This window comes from Equus caballus, chromosome 12, assembly GCF_041296265.1.
Source record: "Equus caballus isolate H_3958 breed thoroughbred chromosome 12, TB-T2T, whole genome shotgun sequence".
Taxonomy (NCBI): Eukaryota; Metazoa; Chordata; class Mammalia; order Perissodactyla; family Equidae; genus Equus; species Equus caballus.
The window spans coordinates 418,860-441,933 of NC_091695.1; the positions used below are offsets into that span (position 1 = coordinate 418,860).

The 23,074-nt window shown below is 39.1% G+C and overlaps 1 protein-coding gene and 1 non-coding gene across 6 annotated transcripts in view; both read right to left on the reverse strand.

Annotated features, from left to right (window-relative positions):
• Window positions 1-333: 333 nt before the first annotated feature.
• The window catches only part of HIPK3 (homeodomain interacting protein kinase 3), a 100,454-nt gene continuing 77,713 nt past the window's right edge, over window positions 334-23,074 (reverse strand). For all 5 annotated transcript variants that reach the window (XM_070229193.1, XM_023653835.2, XM_070229194.1 and 2 more), the window contains 13 exons: window positions 17,489-17,608; window positions 16,754-16,840; window positions 15,855-16,039; window positions 14,360-14,519; window positions 13,820-13,943; window positions 9,252-9,373; window positions 8,885-9,009; window positions 8,631-8,792; window positions 7,845-8,138; window positions 7,411-7,551; window positions 5,528-5,757; window positions 5,106-5,233; window positions 334-4,245 (listed from right to left, as the gene is read on the reverse strand). In XM_070229193.1, coding sequence (XP_070085294.1) covers window positions 3,769-4,245; window positions 5,106-5,233; window positions 5,528-5,757; window positions 7,411-7,551; window positions 7,845-8,138; window positions 8,631-8,792; window positions 8,885-9,009; window positions 9,252-9,373; window positions 13,820-13,943; window positions 14,360-14,519; window positions 15,855-16,039; window positions 16,754-16,840; window positions 17,489-17,608 — 2,355 coding nt within the window. In that variant the 3' untranslated portion in view covers window positions 334-3,768. The remainder of the gene's footprint in view (window positions 4,246-5,105; window positions 5,234-5,527; window positions 5,758-7,410; window positions 7,552-7,844; window positions 8,139-8,630; window positions 8,793-8,884; window positions 9,010-9,251; window positions 9,374-13,819; window positions 13,944-14,359; window positions 14,520-15,854; window positions 16,040-16,753; window positions 16,841-17,488; window positions 17,609-23,074) is intronic.
• Window positions 2,785-2,864, reverse strand: MIR1902 (microRNA mir-1902). The gene has a single exon (NR_032919.1). It is a non-coding gene; the product is annotated as a microRNA mir-1902 (primary transcript).

Consider the following 23,074-nt stretch of genomic DNA (forward strand, 5'->3'; position numbering starts at 1 on the left):
TCAAGGGAAAAGGGCCATGGTTCTCAGGTGGCTGCAGGGCTTCTGGCTCACTGCCTCAGACTTCAGTTCAGAAAGAACTGGTGGGAAGCAGGTCAGTTACGGTCAGCTGGCCTGGTTCCCGTCTCAGATTCACCACTCATTAGCACTATGACTTTGGCAACTCACCTAGAGCTTCTGAGCCTATTTCCTCATTTACGTAATGGAGAGAATACCTGTCTCACAGGGGGTTCTGAGGATTAAATGAGATGACACAAGTTAGGTACTCAATGCTACTAACATTTTCATTCCCTGCCTTGTACGCAGAACTGGGGTGGAAGAACACTCAACAAGCTGTTTGCTGCAATATATATATTTTAATTCAAAGTGAATCGACAATAATACACCATAAATTTTTATTTTGACACTCACCAAAATAGTCACCTGGAAAACCCGCTTTTTGTGACAAAGTACAGAAGGCTTGGTCACATTTAAATCACTGAGAACTAGAGAGAAATACTATCGCAAACCGTAATAGACATTACATCCATAAAAATTTTCCCAGTCCTTATTGTAATATTGCACAGTGCAATTGCTACATGGCAAACTAGTGTAGCATAGAAGGAAAAGCAAAAACAAACCAAAGAAAGAAAGCCACGAGTCTAACATTGTTAACAGTTAACAGTTCAAACTTAGTAATCAACTATCGTTGGACTCGTTAAAACAAACCTCCTACACCTTGCAGTGTATGATTTAACTTTTACTTAACACAAACCAAGTTGAAAATTAGTAGTAGAGATTTTAAAAATGAAAAGGTTTTGCTACTATAGTAACATATTTAGTTAAATACCCTGAAGAAAAAGAAAACTAAACATTAGGATATTTGACAAAAAATAATAATTTGCAAATTAAAATAGTATGCAAATATGCAACTAGGAAGTCATGCAGTGTTTTATTTAAGAAAACATTAAAATCAAATAAAACTGATAAAAAGGATTTTAAAGAGGGTATAAATCCAGATTCTTCTGTCAATATGTGAAATTTAGACTTTAGCAGGATTTTGAAAATTTTTATTTTTAAACACATAAAAAGCCCATGATTAGAATCAGTTAAGGACAGTGTACTTAACTGGGGTACGCTCTTATCAAATAGTACTATTATATTACGAAAACAGTGAAGTTTACCATTTACTGTCAATTTAACAAGGCCATCTCAGTCTTCGAACTGAAATACAGTAAATACGACACATCAGGGGAGTACACAAGGCTCCAAACTAAAGGAAAACTGCGCCAGTTTTGTACCTGTTGTCAAATGAACACCAATCAACCCTTTGCACGTGGTGTTTCTGAAACACCTGCTGCCAGCATTTAACTCTTTTCCAAGAAATGTCAAGATGCCGTCATCTGCTGGACCATGTCGATAAAATCAGAAGGCTGTGGAGGGCAGCAAGTTTCCTCAAATAGCAACTCCATAAATTTGCTATCTGTAAATAATCCTTTAAATTAATCTTAGGCTACTCCTTTTTCATGTGTAATATACATATATTTATATAAAATGCATAGAATTGATTACTAAAAACACTGAAACTTGTGGGGAAAATTAAGTCCTTCATTTTCAGTGTGACTTAAAAATGTACTGCTGGTTTTTATTTAATGATCTAATACTGTAATTTTTAAAATCAATCTCAGGCACATTTATTTCATTGGCGATTATTAAATAAAACACTGCCTGTGTTAATGGAGCAAAGAAAAGTTTACCCATTATTAGCTCATCATCAATGCTGTCCAAGAGCTGCACTAGTGGTATGCAATTTATCTGTCAAAGAAATGCTGTCAATCCAAAACATCTGGAGAGTTTTACCCTCAAATGATTTCTTCTACTGTTTATTCCAGTAAATGCTGTAAGATTATATTCCAGATTTTTTAAGGAAAAAAAGTTAAGTCAAGCCTGCAAGATACAGTTTTCTCAATTGTCTACAATGCCAGTATGAAAATAAAAAATTAAGTTACATTGATACATCCAAGTTTTTTATATGCAGTGATGAGCACAAACATTAATAGATAAAATACTGATGCAAATAACACACCCCAAAATAACATATGCAATTATTTTCCATCATTTACAATACAGTAGTTACAATGACACTCCAAACAGAAGAGCAAAGTAAAAAAATCAAAACCCCAAATTCTAGTTCATGTAATTAGACTTATACAGAAATTAGAAGGCTAAATAACAACTAGTCACCTAATTTCACAGCTATCTGAGTGGCAATCTTATATAGCAGCTTATCTATGATACATTCAAGATAAATGATACAATGTATTATTCGCCCATAAGCTAAAACACAGCCAGTTTAATACCTTTTCTTAAATTCCACTCTATACTACAATATACTTGAGGTCTATGCAAAAAGTAGCTACCTTTTATAGAGGAAATGGATGATTAAGTCTTTGGTGCTGTAAAAGCAACTTCATTTAAACATCACCACCACCAAAAAAGAAAAAAGAATAAGAAGGGAAAAACCCAAGACATACCTCCTAGGAGAAAAAGCATGTAATTTCTGTCCCTGACGGAATGTATTAAATAAGCAAACACCACCACCAAGCAAAACGAGTCCTACAACGGAAAATACTCCAAAAGAACCCAAACCCGCTCACATGCATAAATGAAGAATTGCACACAAATAACTCACATCTTTTCAAGCTTCAATAGTAAATATTCTGCTACTATTTATTAAATACTGCATGGTGTGCCCAAGCTAAGATGAAACCACATCATGAATCAATGAGTATTTTGCATTTTCTTTCATTATCTACTCAAAGTCATGCCTACTGCACCTCTAAACATTGTATAAATCCAATTATATAGCAAACACTCCCCAAAGAAACGTAGATTGTATTGCAGTTTCACTCGACAATATATAAAATGCTGTGCTGTGACAGCCATCAACTATCCATTAGATACTGAATCAATTTTTCGTAAGCACTACTAACTGCTTGCTTTCTTGAAGCTAGATCATTCTGGATATCAGACAGCAGAATTCAGCAATAGCAAACATGCTGCCCTCTTAGTAAGGAGAAAACAGCTATGACCTGAAATCATACCACACAAAACCAAAAATGAACACTACTCTATCAAAAGAAAACCCAAGAGCAGGTCTGAATTTAAGTGCTGCAGTCCTCAACATTTATAGATAGGAAATAACATTAACAACCTCAAATATTTAAGGCACTATGTGTGGGAACGGTTTACAATGTAGCTGAGATTATTAGAACAACATTTAAGAGCAAAGTCTAGGCAACGTTTTGCCCATGCAAAGACACATGCAAATGTAAAGAACAATAGCTCAATTTCTTAGGTAAGTGACCCAACATTTACACACTAAGACACAGATAATACAATTCACTTGTATGCTGTAATTCTGACACATGTGCATCTGTTGCCCTAAGTCTGTACACAGAATGGCTTCCCAAACACGGACGTGTCTTGCACTAGTTAGAAGGCAATTTTATAAAAAATAGCAGGAGCAAAACTGGACTTCTGCTCCCATAAGTCACCTGTCTAGAGTTACTACGTAAGAAGATAACATGACTAAAGACAAGTTATACCAAATGTGCAAAACACATTAAAAGTGAGTTTTTTTAAAGCTCAAAGTTGTTTAAATTGCACCCAAGTCTACATGATTCAAAAATAATTTTCTTGTGCCATGGCTAATATTATTAAATACCATGTTTTTACTTTTAATCAAATGTTTAAATCATTGAGCTTCCTCAATATACTCTTTTTGAGTTTTCACATATATGGATACTGGCTGAGTTTTGTTGGACTCAATGGAAATCCAGTATATGCAGGTGAGGCTGTAATGTAAGAATGTGGTGGGAAGATTGGTTTGTACTGAGTCTGATGAATGGTTGGGGATGGTAACAGACGGGGATTTATGCCCATCGGAACTTGGTGAACTATGCCACTGGGATGGGAGATATTATAACTTGGATGCTGTAACACAGGTCTTGAGGTACACGGAGAGGCTAAGAGGTGGGCCACTGGCGCAGCACTACTGAGGGCAGCTGACGATGGGTATGGAAGCAGAGTAGGCTGTCCCCCAAGGTGCGTGTTCCCAGCCAGATGGGCATGCACAGTTGTGTGACTGGGACTTCCATGAGAGAAAGTGAACGGATTACTGGTAACACTTGTGGGGATATACGCTTGCTGTCTTCGATGCCCAAAGTTTCCATTCCACTCCTGATGCCCAGATCCGAAGTGCTGAACCTAACCAAAAAAAACCCAAAAAACAAAAAAAGGAATGAATATTTTGTAAGTTAAAAAGAAAGGAAGAAAGGGAAATACAATATACTCTGTGACTGATATAACCCAGACGATCTCTCAGATCTTAGCTTATACTAAATATAGAGAAGAGAAAAATAAGAATTTTATATAAATTAGTATTAACATTTTAATATTCATGACTACATGTCATTATAATACTAACACTGCCACTACCACTGCCAGTATCCCCATCCCCACCACTACTAACAGCTACCATTTGTGGAGCACTTATCATATGTAATGCTAACACTTCACGGACACGATGTTACTTAATTCCAAAACGACCCCGCAGTCCAGCAATTATTTCCACTAACTGTTTTCCAGATTTGTTGAAGAGACCTGGCCAAGGTCATATACACAGCACTTGGCAAAACCAGGACTTGAAGCAGGTCTGACTCCCAATACCTGTGATCTTTTCTTTCCCCAAGTGAAACACAAGTGCTGAGCCCAGTGCTGAACAGATGGAAAGTACTCAGCAAGGTCTCTCTCACCATCACCACCACTAACACCTAACCAAGGGAGCCATCAGTCCATTAGCGTGCACTCTGATTTAAAGGGTCTAAGATACAAACACAATAAAAAATTATTTAAGAGAATCTAAGAGCCTAACCTTTCTGAAGAATTCAGGTTCTAGGATCGTCTGCTTACTTATCCTATTGTTAGGCCAATTACTCTTTAGTCACTTGGGATAACGAAAAGGGATACAATTATTAAGACTGCATAATTTCAGAATCGTTTCTTCCCCCCAAGTGAAAAACTGCTGGATCTGAATCCCAAAGACTCTCATAAACTCACCGACATACCTGACTGAAGTTCAAAGGCTGCTGCTGGAATGCTGATGTCAGTTTTGGCTGACGATTACCCGCTGTGGAAGGCTGGTTTAATCTTCCAGGAGCAGATCGTCCTTTTATTAATGGCTGGCATATAGAATCTGGCAACGAACAAAATATAAAAGAGTTGATGTTTTTTCCTTCTCATATAAAAATTAGAAGGGTCTTAAGACATTATACACAACAGTGACTTGAGAACCTTAAAATGAAATAAAAAGAAAAGAGATCTCACGGTTTCCAAGCACTGAATGATACCTGGAGAGATTTATTTTGTACAATATATTCGGCAAGGTCAAGTTGGAAATTCAGAGATGACTTTTGGCAATGCTGTTCTCTGATGTTCCCAAACGAAGACCTTTTAAGAAACAATCAGAAACAGGGAGGACTCGGTTTACCTGTATTTGCCATATGCTCTTCGGCATTTAATCCATTTTCTAGTCCCAGTGGTGGCACCACAACAGTACAGACAGCTGGTTTGGTTTCTGCGGCAGTTCCCAGTTCTGCGTTTCGAGACGTGTCCTCCACAAAACTGCGCTCTGCAAATGGACTGTCACGTCCCGAGGAGTCGGACGGTGGAGAGCCATCCACAGTATCGCAGCCACTTTCCTGCTCTTCATCTGACATGCTACAAGAGAGTATTTTTATGAATAATATGCTTTTCAACACTAAATCTAAAGTTAAATAATATCTAGGCTCCAGTAAATTGATGAGAATCTTATTCAGTTATTTCATATCTAATTATAACTTCTTCCTTATCCAGTAACATTTTTTCATAGATTTTTCTAGACTCTCACATTAATTCTCTCTTCAGACTGCTAACCCTAATTCTGTCCTGTTTAGGAACATCCTTTTGGCACTTAATTTTCTCTCTTTTCCCTGCCCACTTGATCCTTAGTAGCAGTCATAAAATTCCACTTTATAAATCCCAGAAAACTTCATCAAAACACTATAAAAGCAGTACTGTTGATAATTTAAATGAAATATACATAAGCATGTGACTTGGATATTTCAGAGTAAATTCTAATGTACCTAGGACATGTCTTGAGCAGTAATCTGGGTCCTCTTAACTGACCTGTTATCTGAAAGGTCTTCTCATTGTCTGAAGGCCTAACCAGAGTCTCGTATTTCTCTTCTCTTCCTGACTCTCTCAGGCCCTGACACTCTCTCTCTCCCTTTGGGATTTCTATGGCATTTATTATCTGTTTTAATCATTCATCTCATACTTAACAATTTGAAGTATCTTTTCATATGTATATTTTTAGTTATACACATTTATATATATACAAATTTTATACATATGTGTACACTTATGTAAATGTATGTATATGTCAACTTCCAAACCACGTTACAAGAAATTTATAAGAAGATGTATTAAATCTTTGTAGGGGCTGGGCCCGTGGCTGAGTGGTTAAGTTCAAGCGCTCTGCTTCAGCGGCCCAGGGTTTCGTCAGTTCGGATCCTGGGCACGGACATGGCATCACTCATCAGGCCATGCTGAGGCGGCGTCCCACATGCCACAACCAGAAGGACCCACAACTAAAATACGCAACTATGTACGGGGGGGATTTCAGGAGAAGAAGGAGGAAAGAAAGATTGGCCACAGATGTTAGCTCAGGTGCCAATCTTTAAAAAACAAAAAAAAAACCCCTTCTTTGTATCTTCCACAGAGCTTTGGTTATAGTATTCAATACTATATTTCCTGATTAAGGAAAAAAGAGAAGATAAATATACAGAATTAAAGCAAAAATTTTTCAAATTTTGTTTACGCTAAAAACAGAATTTCTAAAAGCTGGTTAGCAGAAGCTCACTGATTTTGTGACAATACAGGTCCTTGGCCAAAAAAGGGTAGGCAAGGAAAACTGGATGAAACCATGCAAATCAATCATTAGAGAAGAAAATCATTGTGGATACCCTCCTGAGAGTGAGGCAACATTCTTTGTGCATTTTGCTGAAGTATATGTTCTTATTCCAGATTTAATGGTAGTCTGTGGAGCTGAATTTTGAGAATGCGGCTTTTTCACCCTTTCAAAAACAAACGATTCTTTAAAAATCATTTTAGAACCTCAATTTTTCATATAGATCTGTTCTATAACAATAAAGAAAATTATTACTTAAAACCTGAGTTTATAAAAAGCGATCTAATTCAAAACTTATGTTTAAGAGAGAAACCACTGTGGTGATCTGGCAGGTATGTATTAATTTAAACCACAACGAAAGAGATCACAGGCTTTCCAGTGGACTTTAGCGCACTGCCCCTCTACGAGCACCGAAGCCTCACCTGCTTGGTCTCCTGCAAGGGGACGGGCTGGGCCGCCCCGAGGAGCTGCTGCTCAGAGTGCTGTCGGGGCTGCTTAAGGAGCACATGCGGCCGACGTTCAAGGTGCTCTGGCACGCTTCACAATCCACACTGCCTTTACAGCTGCGGAGGGAGGGGGCAGCATGAGCCAAAACGAGGAGACACTCCCCAAGTAGCTAAAGTTTACACTCTCTAATTAAGGACATGAAACAATTGATAGTGACCTGCATGGACAAAATCTAGAGCTTACAAATACTAGAAAATGCTACAGGAATCATGTGAAATATTATTCAGGAAGTTTACTCCAAGGGACAGTGACAGGCAGCAGTAAGTCACAGCTGTTCCCACCATGCCAGGGGCACCACCAGAGCAGCTGAGGGTGCAGCACAAACACAGGGAGCCGCGCTGGCACTCACTCTCTGAGCGCATGTCTCTGTGCCGGCTCCTCCTCGTCAGTGTCGCTGCTGATGGTGATCACGCTGACTGCCGGGCTCGGGGAGTCGGCGATGACGATGGTTTGTCGCTGTCTGTCTGGAACCGAGGAGTCAGAGTCCTGCCTGACGTGTGTCTCACAACAACGTCTCGCCTCTCCTTCTGAGCTATGATTGTCCTGTGTTTCTACACAACTCACTTCGACATCTTTCCCGTTTACTATCTTTGGAGAAATAAATGCTGAATGTGGGGCATTGGTATTCTGCAATGAATTACTCCTGCAATCAAAGGAATACTGTGTCATTTCTACAATCAAGATACGTAGCTGACATTTTTCTAAGACAGCTTGTTAAAATAGTGAGAACCTTCACTTGTTCAAGATCATGTCTATAACATACAGATCATGAGTTTCATGAAATATAAAATATTACCTCTAGAAATGCACATACATTCAAATGGTCATTTTTTGGTAAATGTGACATCTGAGTGTCTGAAATTATCTAAAATTATAGGTAGATAATAAATCAAAACAGCAATAAAGATAATCTTACCAACTGAAAGCATTTATTTCCTGTCTTCCTGGCTCCCATTCCATTAGTTTTACCAAAATACCTCTGAGAAATTGAGAAGGGAGCTGGCTTCGTGTTTGTAATAAAGCCACCACAGAGGTCATTTTGAATACAAGAGAGTGACCCTTTAGAGTACATGCAAAATGTATTTTAAAGATCAACTCTCAAAATGCAGAGGAAAGTTAAAATATCAACACCAACCTGTTCTGGCACAGTTTATTTTTCTTGGTGGCGGCAGGCTGAGGCCAGACCACATGGGCGATGCCCACGCTAATAGGCTGAGGAGCTGACAAAGTTATCTGGTTGGTGAGAAGAGGCTGTGGCATCACTGAGCTGTACGGATTGCTGTGTGAAATCATCTTCCTACGGAGAAAGTTTAGAAAAACTGAATCCCTTCTTTACCAAGGTCGATTTTGCAAACTATTCACCAAGAAGTACTTTTGTTTTTAACTCACCCCCAGTCTCCAAGCCTCTGTGAACCAGCCACCCCCTCTGACGTCAGTGTCGTAGCAGCAGGAGCCAGGGGTGCTACCTGCTGCCAGGCAGGGACCAGCATCTGCTGTGCTCTACCAGACCATGTCTGCTCAGCAGAAACAAACAAAACCAATTAGCTACAAGTAATTCATCATTACCACATTTTAAAATCACAAATATACTAAACTAACAATCATCTAATAATCACAAATGTTAAAGTCAACAACGTACAAAGGACTGAATTCCCACTCAGGTCATTTTCATTGTTTCCAACAGCACAGATGGATCCACGCCCCAACTTGAGTAAGGAACACAGTACCCATGCAAACACAATGCATTATTACTAACCTGAGAAAGAGCCCCTGCTCGGATCTGCAGTGGCTGCACAGCGGGGGCCTGAGTCACAAGTGGGACTGCATTGTCTACCCTTATTGAATAACTAGTGGGTTTACCATGCGTGGCAGGGATACCTGTGAAACAGAAAAGCACAGCTCTCAAATAAAGGAAAAACACTTTCTCCGAGTTAACTTATAAAACTCTTTTAAATTTAAAGAATTGCTAAAATTCTGATTAAGATTATAAAACCACCCCCTATGTAAAATGTTCACAACATTAACAAAGCAATCTATTAGAAAAAGGGAGGTACTTTCTATCTAGCTTCTGATACATCATTCTAAAAACTGTTCTAAAGCTATTCTTTCTACTGTTTCAAAATGCATACCACAAAGTTGAATCATTTATTTTTCTTGACACTTCCCATTCCTTTTAAAAGTCTGCTATTGTAGCTTTATTTTCCTTTTCAAATAGTTATGCCACTATGATGGAGGACATGGAAAGGTGAGGCCGGCTCAACAGGCTGACACTCTAGCAAGTAAATGTCCATCTTTTCATACAAACTTTTAGCTATGCTTAGTATTCTCTTCTTTAAAAAACTGTAACTGGTTCTTACACTTTTGGCACCAAAGGGGGAATGTATCACAGTTTCACACTTCAGTGGCCAGGATGGTTTATGACTCAAGAAAATTCAGGATGGCATACTCATGTCAACCTCCAAAGGAAAACCAAAAATAATCCTTTCTGCCTAATATGATGATACAACTAATAAGCTTTGGCCAATGTGGCTTAATCTAGTAGTATTCCTAATAGACAGGCTGCAACTTCAGGACAAATACACTCCATTTTGTTCACCCACCAGAAAAATCAGAAAGCAGCATTACCAGCCACGTTAATCCTGTTAATGTTAGTATTTCTAAGTCATACATTAGAAAAGCACTCTGCAAATATTGTCTTATGATATTCAACTTTTAGACAGTAAAGTAGTATCACCCCAACTTGGAGGTTTGACTAGTAAGATTTTGGGGGCATACCCCAAGATCAGAAAGCTCAGTTACTGGAATAAATTCACTACATCATAACTCCAGTCTATTGTGGCAGTTACTTTCAATGGGGGCTGGCAGAGTATTCAAATATTCAGTTTTTCAATAAAAGTGATCTTAGGTGCTTCTGATCAGCCATAAGAGGAAAATACTACCGTTGTTTTCTTCTCCTATTGAAAAATAACCTTACAGTTTTTATTGCACTAATACATTTTAACTGTTAATCCTAAGGAGAATGTTATCTTTGCTGTATTTATCTTCCTCACAGAGGCTTTGATCCTACTGTCAGGGTGTTCTACCCTGTGGTCTTCACCTAAAGAGCAAGATACAAATTTAAGTTTAACAAAGATCTACAGGTTATTTTCTGAAAACTGATCTTATCCCTTCCAAAACGTATATCTTATTGGAAATTCTCCAAGAAACGGCATACAAGCACAGCCGGGCCGTGTAAGCATATTATAGCAATAGACAATCTCAACCGAGAAAAAAGCAGAATTCACTGTGACAAGGATGAAAGGACAGAGTGAATTCTCGAACCCCCAAAAAATCACGCTGCCCTTAAATTCTCCCCATAATCAATGCCTTAAGATGAGAAGAATTCTATTATCTTCTCTCCTCATGAGGTCTAATTTTTTAATCAAACTCAACAGTGGGTTAAGATCTCAATTTTCTATATAGTCATCAGGTCAGCTAAAACTTTATCTTTGTTTGATTAATTTGCTTCAATACCTGGAGAACAGGGCATAAAAAGCTTAAAGATCGTTCTAGTACAAAAGAGGAGGATTTTGCTGGAATGCATTTGATTCCAAAATAGCAGTTTTCATCGGGAGATGATAAATAACTAGCTTTTCAGATTGCCAAATAATGTTAAATGCTGGTTTAATATAGATTCAGATTCATTAAATAAAACTTGGCTAAGCTGTCTTTACTTTAACAAGGCACAATATAGTAACATGCATCTAGACCTAAGTATTCTGTCAATAATATATAAAGTATATGAAATGTATGACGAATCTAGACAGTTATAGCCCCAAAATAAAAACTGCAAAGGGAAAGGGAATAGACATAAAATTTATTTTAAAACACAAACTACAATGGCACCACATAAACTGCTGCCCAATACTCATTTAAAAATGTTCCTTCAAAGTGGATTGCCACATTACGAGATTGGGATTTTCTACAGAGGCGCTAAGATGGATTAGAGGGAAAGCTTTCATTTCACAGCAGCCGGTGCACTAAGACAAGAAACGACGAAACGACATATTTACAGAGCTGCCTTCCCTTCTGCTGAAACTGTGCCCGTTACACACGCTAAAAATGTCTCGTCTTGTCTCACTACTGACTCTGACTCGAAAGTATGTTCCCAACATATAATGGGTAACGAGCATGCAAGTGTCTCCTCCCCTGTTAGCCTTCTTGAGAGCCACTCACACAGTTAACACGTGTTCAGAAAGGTTACTAACCTCTTATTAATTATAAGTCACATAAAAAGATAAAAGATCAGTCTAACCTCATTGCAGGTTTTAGGAGTGGTACTCGATGGTGTTTGGAAATCTGTCTCATGAGCCTCAAGCTTTTTGCTACAAATAGAAGGCAGGCTCTGAAAAAAAACAGCTATTCCAAATCTTGACGAAATATATCACACACTGGAGGTGGGTGACCCTCAAACTGAGTTTGGTACATGGGAGAGATTATGAGACCCTAAAAATCTATTTGTTGAAACAGATTAAAAACTCATGTAAGTGAAAATGCATTTGTCAAGACAGCACTTACATGATAACTGATTGAAAAACAAAAAAGAATTTTTTTTAAAGATTTTGTTTTTCCTTCTTCTCCCCAAAGCCCCCCAGTACATGGCTGTATATTCTAGTTGTGCGTCCTTCTAGCTATGGCATGTGGGACACCACATCAGCGTGACCCGATGAGCAGTGCCAGGTCCACACCCAGCATCCAAACCAGCAAAACCCAGGGTCGCTGGAGCAGAGCATGCGAACCCAACAACTTGGCCACAGGGCCGGTCCAAAAGCATCAGTCTTGCATGCCCAAATATTTAGAAGTAAAATGCCTACCACTTACTATCAAATCGTGTATGTATGTCTAGACAGACAAAGAAAATGAGATGAAATGTCAACATTTGTTGAATCCAGGGTAGAAAGCAGCATAATATTCTCTGAACTTCTCTATTTGAAATTTTAAAATTTTTATAATAAACAGTCGAGGAGAAACAAAGAAAGAAACACAGCAGCATCTTTGAGTGTGCTGGCAATGCGTGATGCGGGTATTTTTACTATGGAGACCAGCCATGGTCACTGTCACAGATACTCAGAGCCACCCCTGGACCACAATTTCATCTTGAGAATCTACCAGCTAAGTTATCGTTTTTCCTATTTTTAGCGCTACAAACCTTATATGAAAACTCAATATGTAAAAAAGATGAAAGTAAAGCTATCTTGGTAGAACAAAAGTGGCTAAAGAGTTGACATGTTTTCACATCTCTAATTACCAGCCAATCAAGTTAACAAACATATTCATGGTGCTTTGTTAGGCACTGTGGGATACACTAAAATAAAATTTTTTAAAAGTTGCTTAAATCCTTAAATCAAATAAAATATTCAAATAACCTTCAGAATCCAGAAATACTAGATCTGGAAATGACCAAAATAGCCTCTATTCAGTATGTTTCTTCGAGCAAGGCTGAAGCCGGCTAACAGACCTGCCCAGGACGGCACAGCCAACAGCAGACACAGGACTGAGCCCAGTGCCCTGACTCGGCACCCGCTGTCAGCACCACGTTTCAGCCACCGCAGGCCCCATCTGTAACCAACTTCTTGCTTTACGATGTACTAGATGTTAAAGCCTAGTGAGGACAAAACGCTGGGAAAGGACTTAGGAAGTAGAGTGTATTCTGATTATTCCAGTTGCAGAGCTCGCTGCTACTGCCCTCTAAGAAGCACTAACAAATTCCCCAGTTTGAGAATTGTATTCTGCCACCCATCTCACTTGAGGATTTAATTTGCTATTTTTATCTAAATAAGGGACATAATTTAATTTAATCAAAATCAATCCTTTTTTTTTTTTTAAAGAAAAAAAGTTAGGCTATGGGTAAAGAGTAGGAGTATAAGATTTGGGGCCACAACTCTCCTGACCAAAATTTAAAGAAGTGAGCTCTCAGTCACTGTAACATCTAATACTGATACACAGGTAGCATCTACTTACCTGAACACCTGGAGCAGTGACACCACAACAGGACAACCCATAGCTTCCCAAGCTCATTAATTTCTACTAAAGGCATTTTATCACGTTACACTCTACAGGAAATACAATTATCATATGACCCATTTTTGTTAATGAGGATTAGAATGGAGATCTAGTTAAGAAATGAGTGTCACTGGTCTAAAGGCTACTGATTAGCTTAAATTAAATTTAAATGAAGCATTAAATGTAGCAAAAGCTATATAGTATGTTTAATGACTAGATGCTGAAATTTGATTAAAAATAATGCATGCCTAAATTCAAAGTGTAATTTAAATGAAAGAATACCTTGAATAGCGGGAGGACAGATAATCAGTGTCTGATGAAAAGCATCACCACAACCAAAATGAGCAGTTCCAGCCTGCAGAGGAATTCCATGGTGCACAACCGAATGAGCAGATGTGGTTAAGGCCTGAAAAGGGCAACGTCCATGGCATTATACAGAGCAGTGTTCTAACTGCTACCTACATGCTTCACAAACAGAATTCACAAGCATTTCATAAAATCATAATTCCACGATAAAAATGGACCCAGAAACTGATTTCACTGAACTCTACTTTTTGGAGAGTTGTGGCATTGAAGACAGGTGGAGAATATTGAGAGAATGAAAGACGAAAGGAAAAAAGTGAATTTGAGGAGCTATGTTCCAACTGTCACCCTGAAATGTTAGAGCTGTACCAGACCGGCCCCAGTAGGACCTCACCAGCACTTACCTCCTAACTGCTGACACGACATTTCCATATAAGTCAAAAGCAAAATGAGCAATCATAAAGAAAAAAAAAACCAAAAAACAAAGAGTAGAAATTATTAAATACTGTAAATTCTTACCTGATTTCTTAATGTGCCAATTTTAGTAAAATTTGCTGTCAGATTAGCAGTACTGCTTGAAGCAACTGGTCTTAAAAGTGAAGCTTTATTGTGATTATTTGTGTCACATAAATTTGGGTGGGACTTACAAATATCCATAATATGAAAACAGGACTTTACACTGCAAAAAAAGGAAAAGGCAACTGTAATATGATTTTAAACATTTTGAGTAGTTTAAAATTAACGTACATTAATAAAATTTAAAAATTATTTCCAAAAGAAAACATTCTATGACTTACACCTAATCTGCTTATTTCCAATACTATTTCTACTAGGAAATCCTAAAAAAGATCGAATTTTAAAGCAAGTAAAAGTATATCTTATACTGCAATATTTTTTAAGACATCAAAACCAATAGTAAGCAATTTTTGGTCAGCTCACCATAATTTTATGACCCATACCCTTTTTCCTGAATTTCTGTATCTCCATATCCCTAAATTAATGTTACCAAGTATGTGGTTATCATGTTATTTTCAAAGTGCTTATATATGGGAACCATGAGATATTTTTAAGGGTGGGGGGAGGAACAGGGATAGTAGCTGGGTTTTACAGAAACACCAATTTTGCCGGTGACCCACAACAATGCTTATGGGTTTGTCCTCAGACCTTCTTCATTCGGTCTTTTTAAAAAATATTTAAAGAAGCTGTTTTCAGTCAATTACTTTACTCCTTTCAGCCTATAAAAAAGAGGTCTGGGGTTCAAAGAATTCAAAAGATTTGCCCACGGTAACTCTGATAAGGCCTTCTCAATTTGAGCATATATTCTTCTCTACTAAACTGTAAAAAAAAACCTATTTCCTTTCCTTCCACAATGCAGAGAAGAAAGAATAGGGAACAGGAAAGCAAAATGGTGCAAAGGGAAACTGAAAACAAAGTTTGCAGGACTCAAAAGGAGGGAGGCCGGCCCGGTGGCGCAGTGGTTACACTTCGGTGGCCTGGGGTTTGCCAGTTCAGATCCCGGGTGTGGACCCATGCACCGTTTGTCAAGCCACATATAAAGGCGTCCCACATATAAAGAAGAGGAAGATGGGCACGGATGTCAGCTCAGGGCCAGTCTTCCTCAGGAAAAAAAAAAAAAGAGGAGGATCGGTGGCAGATTTTAGCTCAGGGATAATCTTCCCCCAAAAAAAGAAAAAAAAGAGGGAGGAAGAGTGCTGCCATTTCCTTTTACTATATATATATGCCTGGTAATTAAGGTAAGAATGTCGTATAAAAACAAAATCACCCAGTCATTCTCAATATGGTATTTTGGGAAGAGAATAATGGAATGCAATTCAGATGCATTCTAGCTCTATGTCTAGTTACCAGCGAACTTGGCCAAATTAGCTTAACCTCTTTTGACTCAGTTTACTTATATTTAATGAAGAAATCAAATCATTTTTCTAACACACTGATTTTCTATAAGTCATATTATTATTTCTCCAGAATCATTTTTAAAGATTTTGAAATAACATACTGGTTGCTATGAGGGAAATCTAGAAGATGTTTCATATTAACAAAAGGATGGTTCAAAGTCTCAGCTGGAGTAATTCTGAAATCTGCATCAATTAACAACATTTTCTTCAACAGACCAACAAATTCTCTTCTATCAGCTTTCTCAGCCAAAAGATCACTTCCTTCTAAATCCATCACTGTGTTCACCTGCGAAATCAAAATTTTAAGTCATCAAACAAAAATAAGCCATGGACGGTAGTATATGTTAAAGCTTCACAGTTAACACAAAATACCACAACAGACAAAAGAACAAAGAACTACAATTATTTTGAAATAAAAAAGAACAACTGAACTTAAAAAATCTTCAAAATGATGAGACACCACATAGCATTCAAAGCTGGAAAAGAATTTTTTTTTTCTCCTTTTACTTGAGGAAGATTGTCCCTGAGCTAACATCTGTGCCCATCTTTCTCTATTTTGCATGTGGGTCGCTGCCGCAGCATGGTTTGATGAGCAGCGTGCAGGTCCGCACCTGGGATCTGAACTCATGAACCCTGGGCCTCCAAAGAGGGGCATGTGAACTTAAGGCCACTGGGCCAGCCCCAAAAAGAATTTTTTTAATTAAACAAAAATACATTTCCAACAAGATATAAGGAAAAGAAATTTGTTTGCTAGGATTTTTTGCTTTTAAAGAAAATACTTTTTGCTCAAGAGCAGTATAGTGTAAATTAAATATTTGATAAAGACATGTAATTTAGTTCCTGAAAGGTTGAAACCTTAGAATGAATTTCCTTTGAAAAGATTAAAGACAGCAAGCACTCTATAGTCATTTAGAAAACGATTAGCACGTTTTGGCATCCTTGGCATGCAAGTCTGCCATCTTCAGCATGCAGGCCTGACGAACGCGGCTGCAGTACTCACATGCACTATGTCGTCCAGACTGCTGAATATGTACTTTCTGGCTTCTTTAGACTTCATTCCTGTCTCTGCCTCGTGCTCTTCCAGTGTCTTATTGAATATATCAAAGCAGGAAAATAATATATTATTATTCATCATTTCTGAATTCTTTATTTCTTGAATTCTGGCACATCAGTCTAATATATTAAATATTCGAAGACAAGTAGTAGTTTCAAAAGAATAACTATCAAAAATGTATTTTTTAGAAGCACAAAAAAATGAGAAGATCTTGGTTCAGGTCAAAAATAGTACATATAACAAACTCCTTAAACAAAATAACTAATTATAAAGTTACTCACTAAGGTTTACCAACACCCCCCCCAAAGATCCTAGGAATAAGTCAGGTACTCGGGTGACAGTCAGCGGTTAGACTTAGCCCCTGCCCTGTAGAGCTAAGAATGTAGATGCGGGTAGAGAAGATGAAACACGCAACATAAAAGTGAGAATATACACACAAAACTTTAAAAACCATTTGATGAGTTAATAATTATGTTGCCAGGTTAGGGAATGAGCTAAGTAACTCAGACAGGGCTTTCCCTGTTAAATAAAAAAAAGAGGGAGGGTAAAAAATGAAAATTCTTTTGAATTTTTTTGAATTTTGAAGGAAGAAATGCAATAAAATTAAAATAGGCATAGAGGGTATCATCCACACTCATGAGGCATCTTAGAAAACTGTTTTTCTAAATACTTCGTAATTACCTTTAATCTCCAACCAGAATGAGAAATATCTGTTTCTCTGCAAAAAAATCTTGTGGATTTCGTACCCACATTTAACAACTGTTCTCCTGGTAAACCTTGAGTCTGAGAAATGTAACGAATCTGAAAAATAATTTACAGAACAAAAACATTTATTCTTTCATGCAACAGATATTAATTGAACACCTACTATATATCAGACACTAAGACAGATGTTAGGTCAAGAATTCACTGATGCAGTCTGTGCCCTCAAGAAATTCACAGTCTAGTGGGGGAACACACAAGTAAACTATTATAATACAGTGTTAAAAGCACCATAACAGGGGCCAGCCCGGTGGCGCAGTGGTTAAGTTTGCACGTTTCACTTCGGCAGCCGGGGGTTCACCGGTTCGTATCCCAGGTGCAGACATGCCACCACTTGTCGAGCCATACTGTGGCAGGCGTCCCACATATAAAGTAGAGGAAGATGGGCACAGATGTTAGCTCAGGGCCAGTCTTCCTCAGCAAGGAGAGGAGGATTGGCAGTAGATGTTAGCTCAGGACTAACGTTCCTCAAAAAAAATAAACTAAGAAAATAAAAAATAAAAGCACCATAATAAATGCATACTTTGTGGAAAGACAGAGAAGGAACACCTAAAATAATTGTAGTCACATAAAGTTCCAGAAGAGGCTATGTTCAAGTTGGGTCTTAAAGGATAAACAAGAGTTCCTCAGCCCTAGAGGAGTGGGGAAAACCTGATCTATTATGATTTATGTTAAGGCTGTAATACATGAATAAATATGGAAAACCAAGAGAAAATCCCTAGACATTCACAGAGACGGGAAGCACAGAGGTTGGCTAAGGGAAAAACGGCAAGAGATGAAACCGAACTAGCAGGCAGAGGACTTTATCAATAGGTTAGGAAGTTTGGATTTTACTCTAGGAGGGAATAATGGGAAACCAGTGGAGAAATCCAGACAGAAAACTGACAAGTTACACTTCTAAAGCGATGTCTAAGAACGTTGAGAGGAAAAGGCCAGGGGAGAGCTGAGCGGGCCTGAACGGAGAGACTGAGTAGGGACAGAGAGAAAGCAGTGGATTCAAGAGAGACAGCCTGATGGAGACTTGGTGATTCTGACTGCGGGAGCAGTGGAGGGCCGTCTGTGTCACGGCAGAGGCATGGCTGAGTCAGTGGAGGAGGAGCTCTCGGGAGTATACAGAACCGCTCCATCCTCAGGGCCTGAGCTTGGTGTCCTTCTGTTTGAACGCTCCTCCCCATGCATCTGAACGCTCATCTTCCACTTTTTCAACTCTCAGCTCCAACGTCACCTTGCTCTGGGGGCCTTCCATGACCCACCAATAAATAACAACAGCTCTCTCCTCATCAGCTACCCCATCTGCCTTACTCTCACGTTTTTCTCCAACATGCTTTTACCATCTGATACTCTGTACATTTGCTTTCTATTTTCTTACCCTGCTCCCCCTTTGAATGTAAGTTTCATGGAGGGAAGGACTTTATTTTGTTGACTTAGATACGCACCCAGGACAATGGCTGGTACCCAGCAGGCCCTCAAACTTCTGTTCCCCAACTTAATAACCGGGCAGCACAGGGAGTAAACAGAGACTAACCTCCTCCAGACTGGGTTTGAGAACACAGGGCTCCTTTTGTTTCCAACCTCACAGACTCTGCTGTAGCAGTCAGCCCATCCTCTCTTGTGTCTTCTATTTCCTCCTCTATAAGATCCTTCCCCTCAATCCACAAAAACGCTTAATATCTTCTATCCTCAAAAAAAATCTTCTTTAACTATTTAAAACTCTTTCTTTTCTCACTCAGTTAAGAGTCTTAAAATAGCAGCCTATATTTTGCTTCCCATTCTCACTTCAACACACTACAATCTGAATTTTCCTATCACTCCCACGATATGGTACTAAGCTAAGGAATGGCCTTTAATGACTGACACATTCGATAACACATATTAACCCTTATCTTCCTCTGACACTATTGGCTATTACCTCTCTACTAGAAACTCTGTTCCTTGCATTTCCACAGCATCACTCTTTTCTAGTTCTCCTCCTGCTCTTGACACTCTTTCCCTTCCCCTCTCCACCTGTTCTATGACGTGTTCCAGAGCTTTCCCTGTCCTTTCCCTCTATAAGCCCCACACACCCACAGTTTCATCTCTAAATCTGTATCCAACTATTTATCTCCACTCTGGTTATAGATCCAACTTACTGAAACTCTCCACTTGGCTACACTTTAGGTACCTGCCTCAGGGTGAACATATCCTAACCTCATTTTCCCTCCTATCTGTTAATCCTCAGGTGTTTCTCCCTTTGATGAACAGCAACACCAACCACCCAAATCAGAAACCTGACATTTATGCCAGACAAGCACCTCTCCCTCATCCCCTTTCCCCCAACACCCAAAACCCTCACAATTTTACTCATTAGTATCCTTCCTAACTGCCCCTCCTCTCCATCCCTACGTCAGGTCTTCTTCAATTCTGTTATATAATTTCAAAACCCCCAAGCTACTGCCTGCCTCCCTAATGACCCCATCCTCTCACACCCAATTCATTTTTCACACAGCTAACAGCCATTTTGGTAAAATGTAAATCTGATCGTTACTCCTTGCATAAAATTACTTTATTGCCTATGAGATCAATTCCAAATCTCTAATCCTGGCGTACAGGCCCTCCAGCTTCATCTCTGCCCTGTTCTTCACGTGCTCCTCTGCTCCAGGCCCACCTAGCACCGTGCTCAACTTCACATGGGCTCGTTCCTCTTTCCCAGATTGCTCTCTAACTCCTGTTCACCAAGGTCCCTGTGCCCCGCCTCACTTCACCAAATCCCCGTGACAAACTTTTACTATTCCTCCTTCAAGACTCAATTCAAGAACTTCTCCTGGGGCTGGACTGGTTGCGTAGTGGCTAAGTTTGCAGGCGCTGCTTCAGCAGCCGGGGGTTTGCGGGTTCAGGTGCAGACCTAGCACCTCTCGTCAAGCCATGCTGTGGCTGCAACCCACACAAAATAGAGAAAGACTGCCACAGATGTTAGCTCAGCGACAATCTTCCTCACAAAACAAAACAAAACTTCTCGTCAGTCAAGCTGTGCCTAACGATCCCAAACAAGGGTGATCACTTCTCTGTGCCACCATCACACCTAGAACATAATAATTTCGGTGCCTTTATAACACTATGTAACAATTATTTTTTTACATATTTGCTTTCCCCACTAGACTATGAGCCTCCTGACAACAGTCTATGTTTATTTTACAAGGAATGATCACTAAAATCTCCACCTTACTAATTAGTTTCATTTCATTAAAGTGCAGTGCCTTCCCCTCATCCACATCCCCGAGGTGGCTGAGTTCCTTGTTCTATGGAAACAGAAAATGAAGAGAAAAGTACTAAGAGCTCAGGACCTAGATGTTACATCAGTCTCTTGAGTGGCAGGAAAGGCATTCGACAATTCAATTTCAACAAATACACAAAGAGCATTTATCATGCGTCAGATGCTAAGGATATGCAGATGAATAAAATATGGTGCCAATCTTCAAAAGCATATAAAAGCATATAAAAGCAGAACAGTTAAATATTTAAGCACATAATCTGCAATTAAGCCCAGAAGTGCCACTGAGAAGAAGAAAACAAGGTGCCAGAAGAGTAGAGGACAGAGCAATTAGCGTCTCAAGAAACTGGGACGGCACTGAAAGCAGCAAAGCAAGCGGCAGGTGAATCTGTCAGTGCATTTGGTCACAACGCCCACCCGGTCTTTCCAAGAGGAACTGTCCCATCTGTAAGCCCTGATACATGAAGGGACCCACCCTTGGCCCCCCGTCCCCAGTGGATGAAGGGTGGGGATCAGACTCAGAAGCATTACTGCATAAATTCACTTTGTGAACTCAAGTAGAAATAAGCCAAGCAAATCAGATTTACAATGTCAGGAATGGAGACTAAGAAATGCCAACTACTGTGGGGGGAGGAGCGGAAGGATTATGATGTGGAGCCGGAGTCCAATGGCCATGTTAACCTAACCACAGCTGAGGGTGAGCAGATCCTGAGTAGCAAGTTGGGGTCAGAACACACGAAAGCACCTGAAGAGCAGCTGAGGCACACGGAAGACCCGGCATCGGATGAGGGTCTATGGCGCCTGCCAGTTCCGCTAAGTCTGCCCTCAGAAGCCAAAGCACCTCCGATTCCAGGCTGCACCCGATCCAGCCGTACCACAGCTCCATTCGTGGATTTTTGTGCAAGTCCACAGATAAAAAAGTGAACTTTTACTTAAGGCAGCTTCAGAAGGCCTCTCTGCACGTGAACAGCCTGACAAAACAGTGTCCTTTAAAGACTCCCACCCGCTGCCCCGGAGTGGAAACAGTAGACTTCATTGCTCCTGCATAAGACGTGATTTGAAATTATGAAGGATAATAACTTGAATATAAACTCAGACTTTTCGCTGTTCTGGATAAGATTCTATCTAAACTCCAACAAACATTTTGCAAGAACAATCAACATTTACTAAATAAATTATTCTCCCTCCCTCCACAAAAATATTACAATTCCCTATAATGTTTTTATATTTCCCTGGTAAACCTAGTTAAATCCTGCACATGGAACACTAAGACGACAGTAGACCTGCCCTTAAGACAGGAAGGGGTCCCGCACACCACCACTTCACAGGGGCCTCCTTTAACACACACTAAACACACTTGTGGACAAAGGGAAATGAAATGCATGGACGAGAAACGTGGCCTGTGAGAAATTCTCAACATGGTCAGTCCCTCGTTATGGAATCCAAAATTCAAAAAGGAAATTGCCTTGGAACAGCTTTAAGAGATGATAAAGATGATTAAAGGGCTGGAATACTACCCCCATAATGAAGAATTAAAATAATCTGAATATTTTCTCCTGGCCTTTAAGTATATAACAATTATAGGTCTACTATTAGAAGGTTAAATAAAGGTTGAACATAAGACATACCAACAACAGTTAAGAAAGAGATGTTACAATATATTTCATAGGAAGTCTTTACTGTTATAAATGTCCCATGTGCACTTGAGAAGTGGGTATCCTGCAGTTCTGTGTGTAGTACTGGGTGCAGCGTGCTACACCTGTGTCATTGGGTCAACTTGGTTAATCGTGTTCAAACTATATTCTCACTGATTCTTTTCTATCTACTTGCTTTATCAATTACTCAAAGAAAGGTGTGAAAATCACCTATTATGATTGTGGGTTTATCTATTTCTATTTTTGCTTCTGTCAATTTTAGATTTATATTATTCTGAAGCTACTACTAGAGGTATAAAATACAGAATTGTGATGTGTTCATACTGAACTGAATTTTCCAAATTGGTTGAGCTTCCCCTCTTTACAAATATTACTGATTTATTTATAATAAAGAACACTCCTGTTGTTAAAAGGAATGTTATAAACAAAAGCAAAACAGAAAGAAAAGAAAATCTTGTACAACATACTTTCTGAGAAATAAATATTTGTACAAAATGTCATCACAGGACAAAATGATAAACTAGCATAGGCGGCTGGCTCCCTCCCTACAAGTCACATCTGGAGACAGAATACTAACGAAGCTGAGGGATCTGAGAAGCGAAT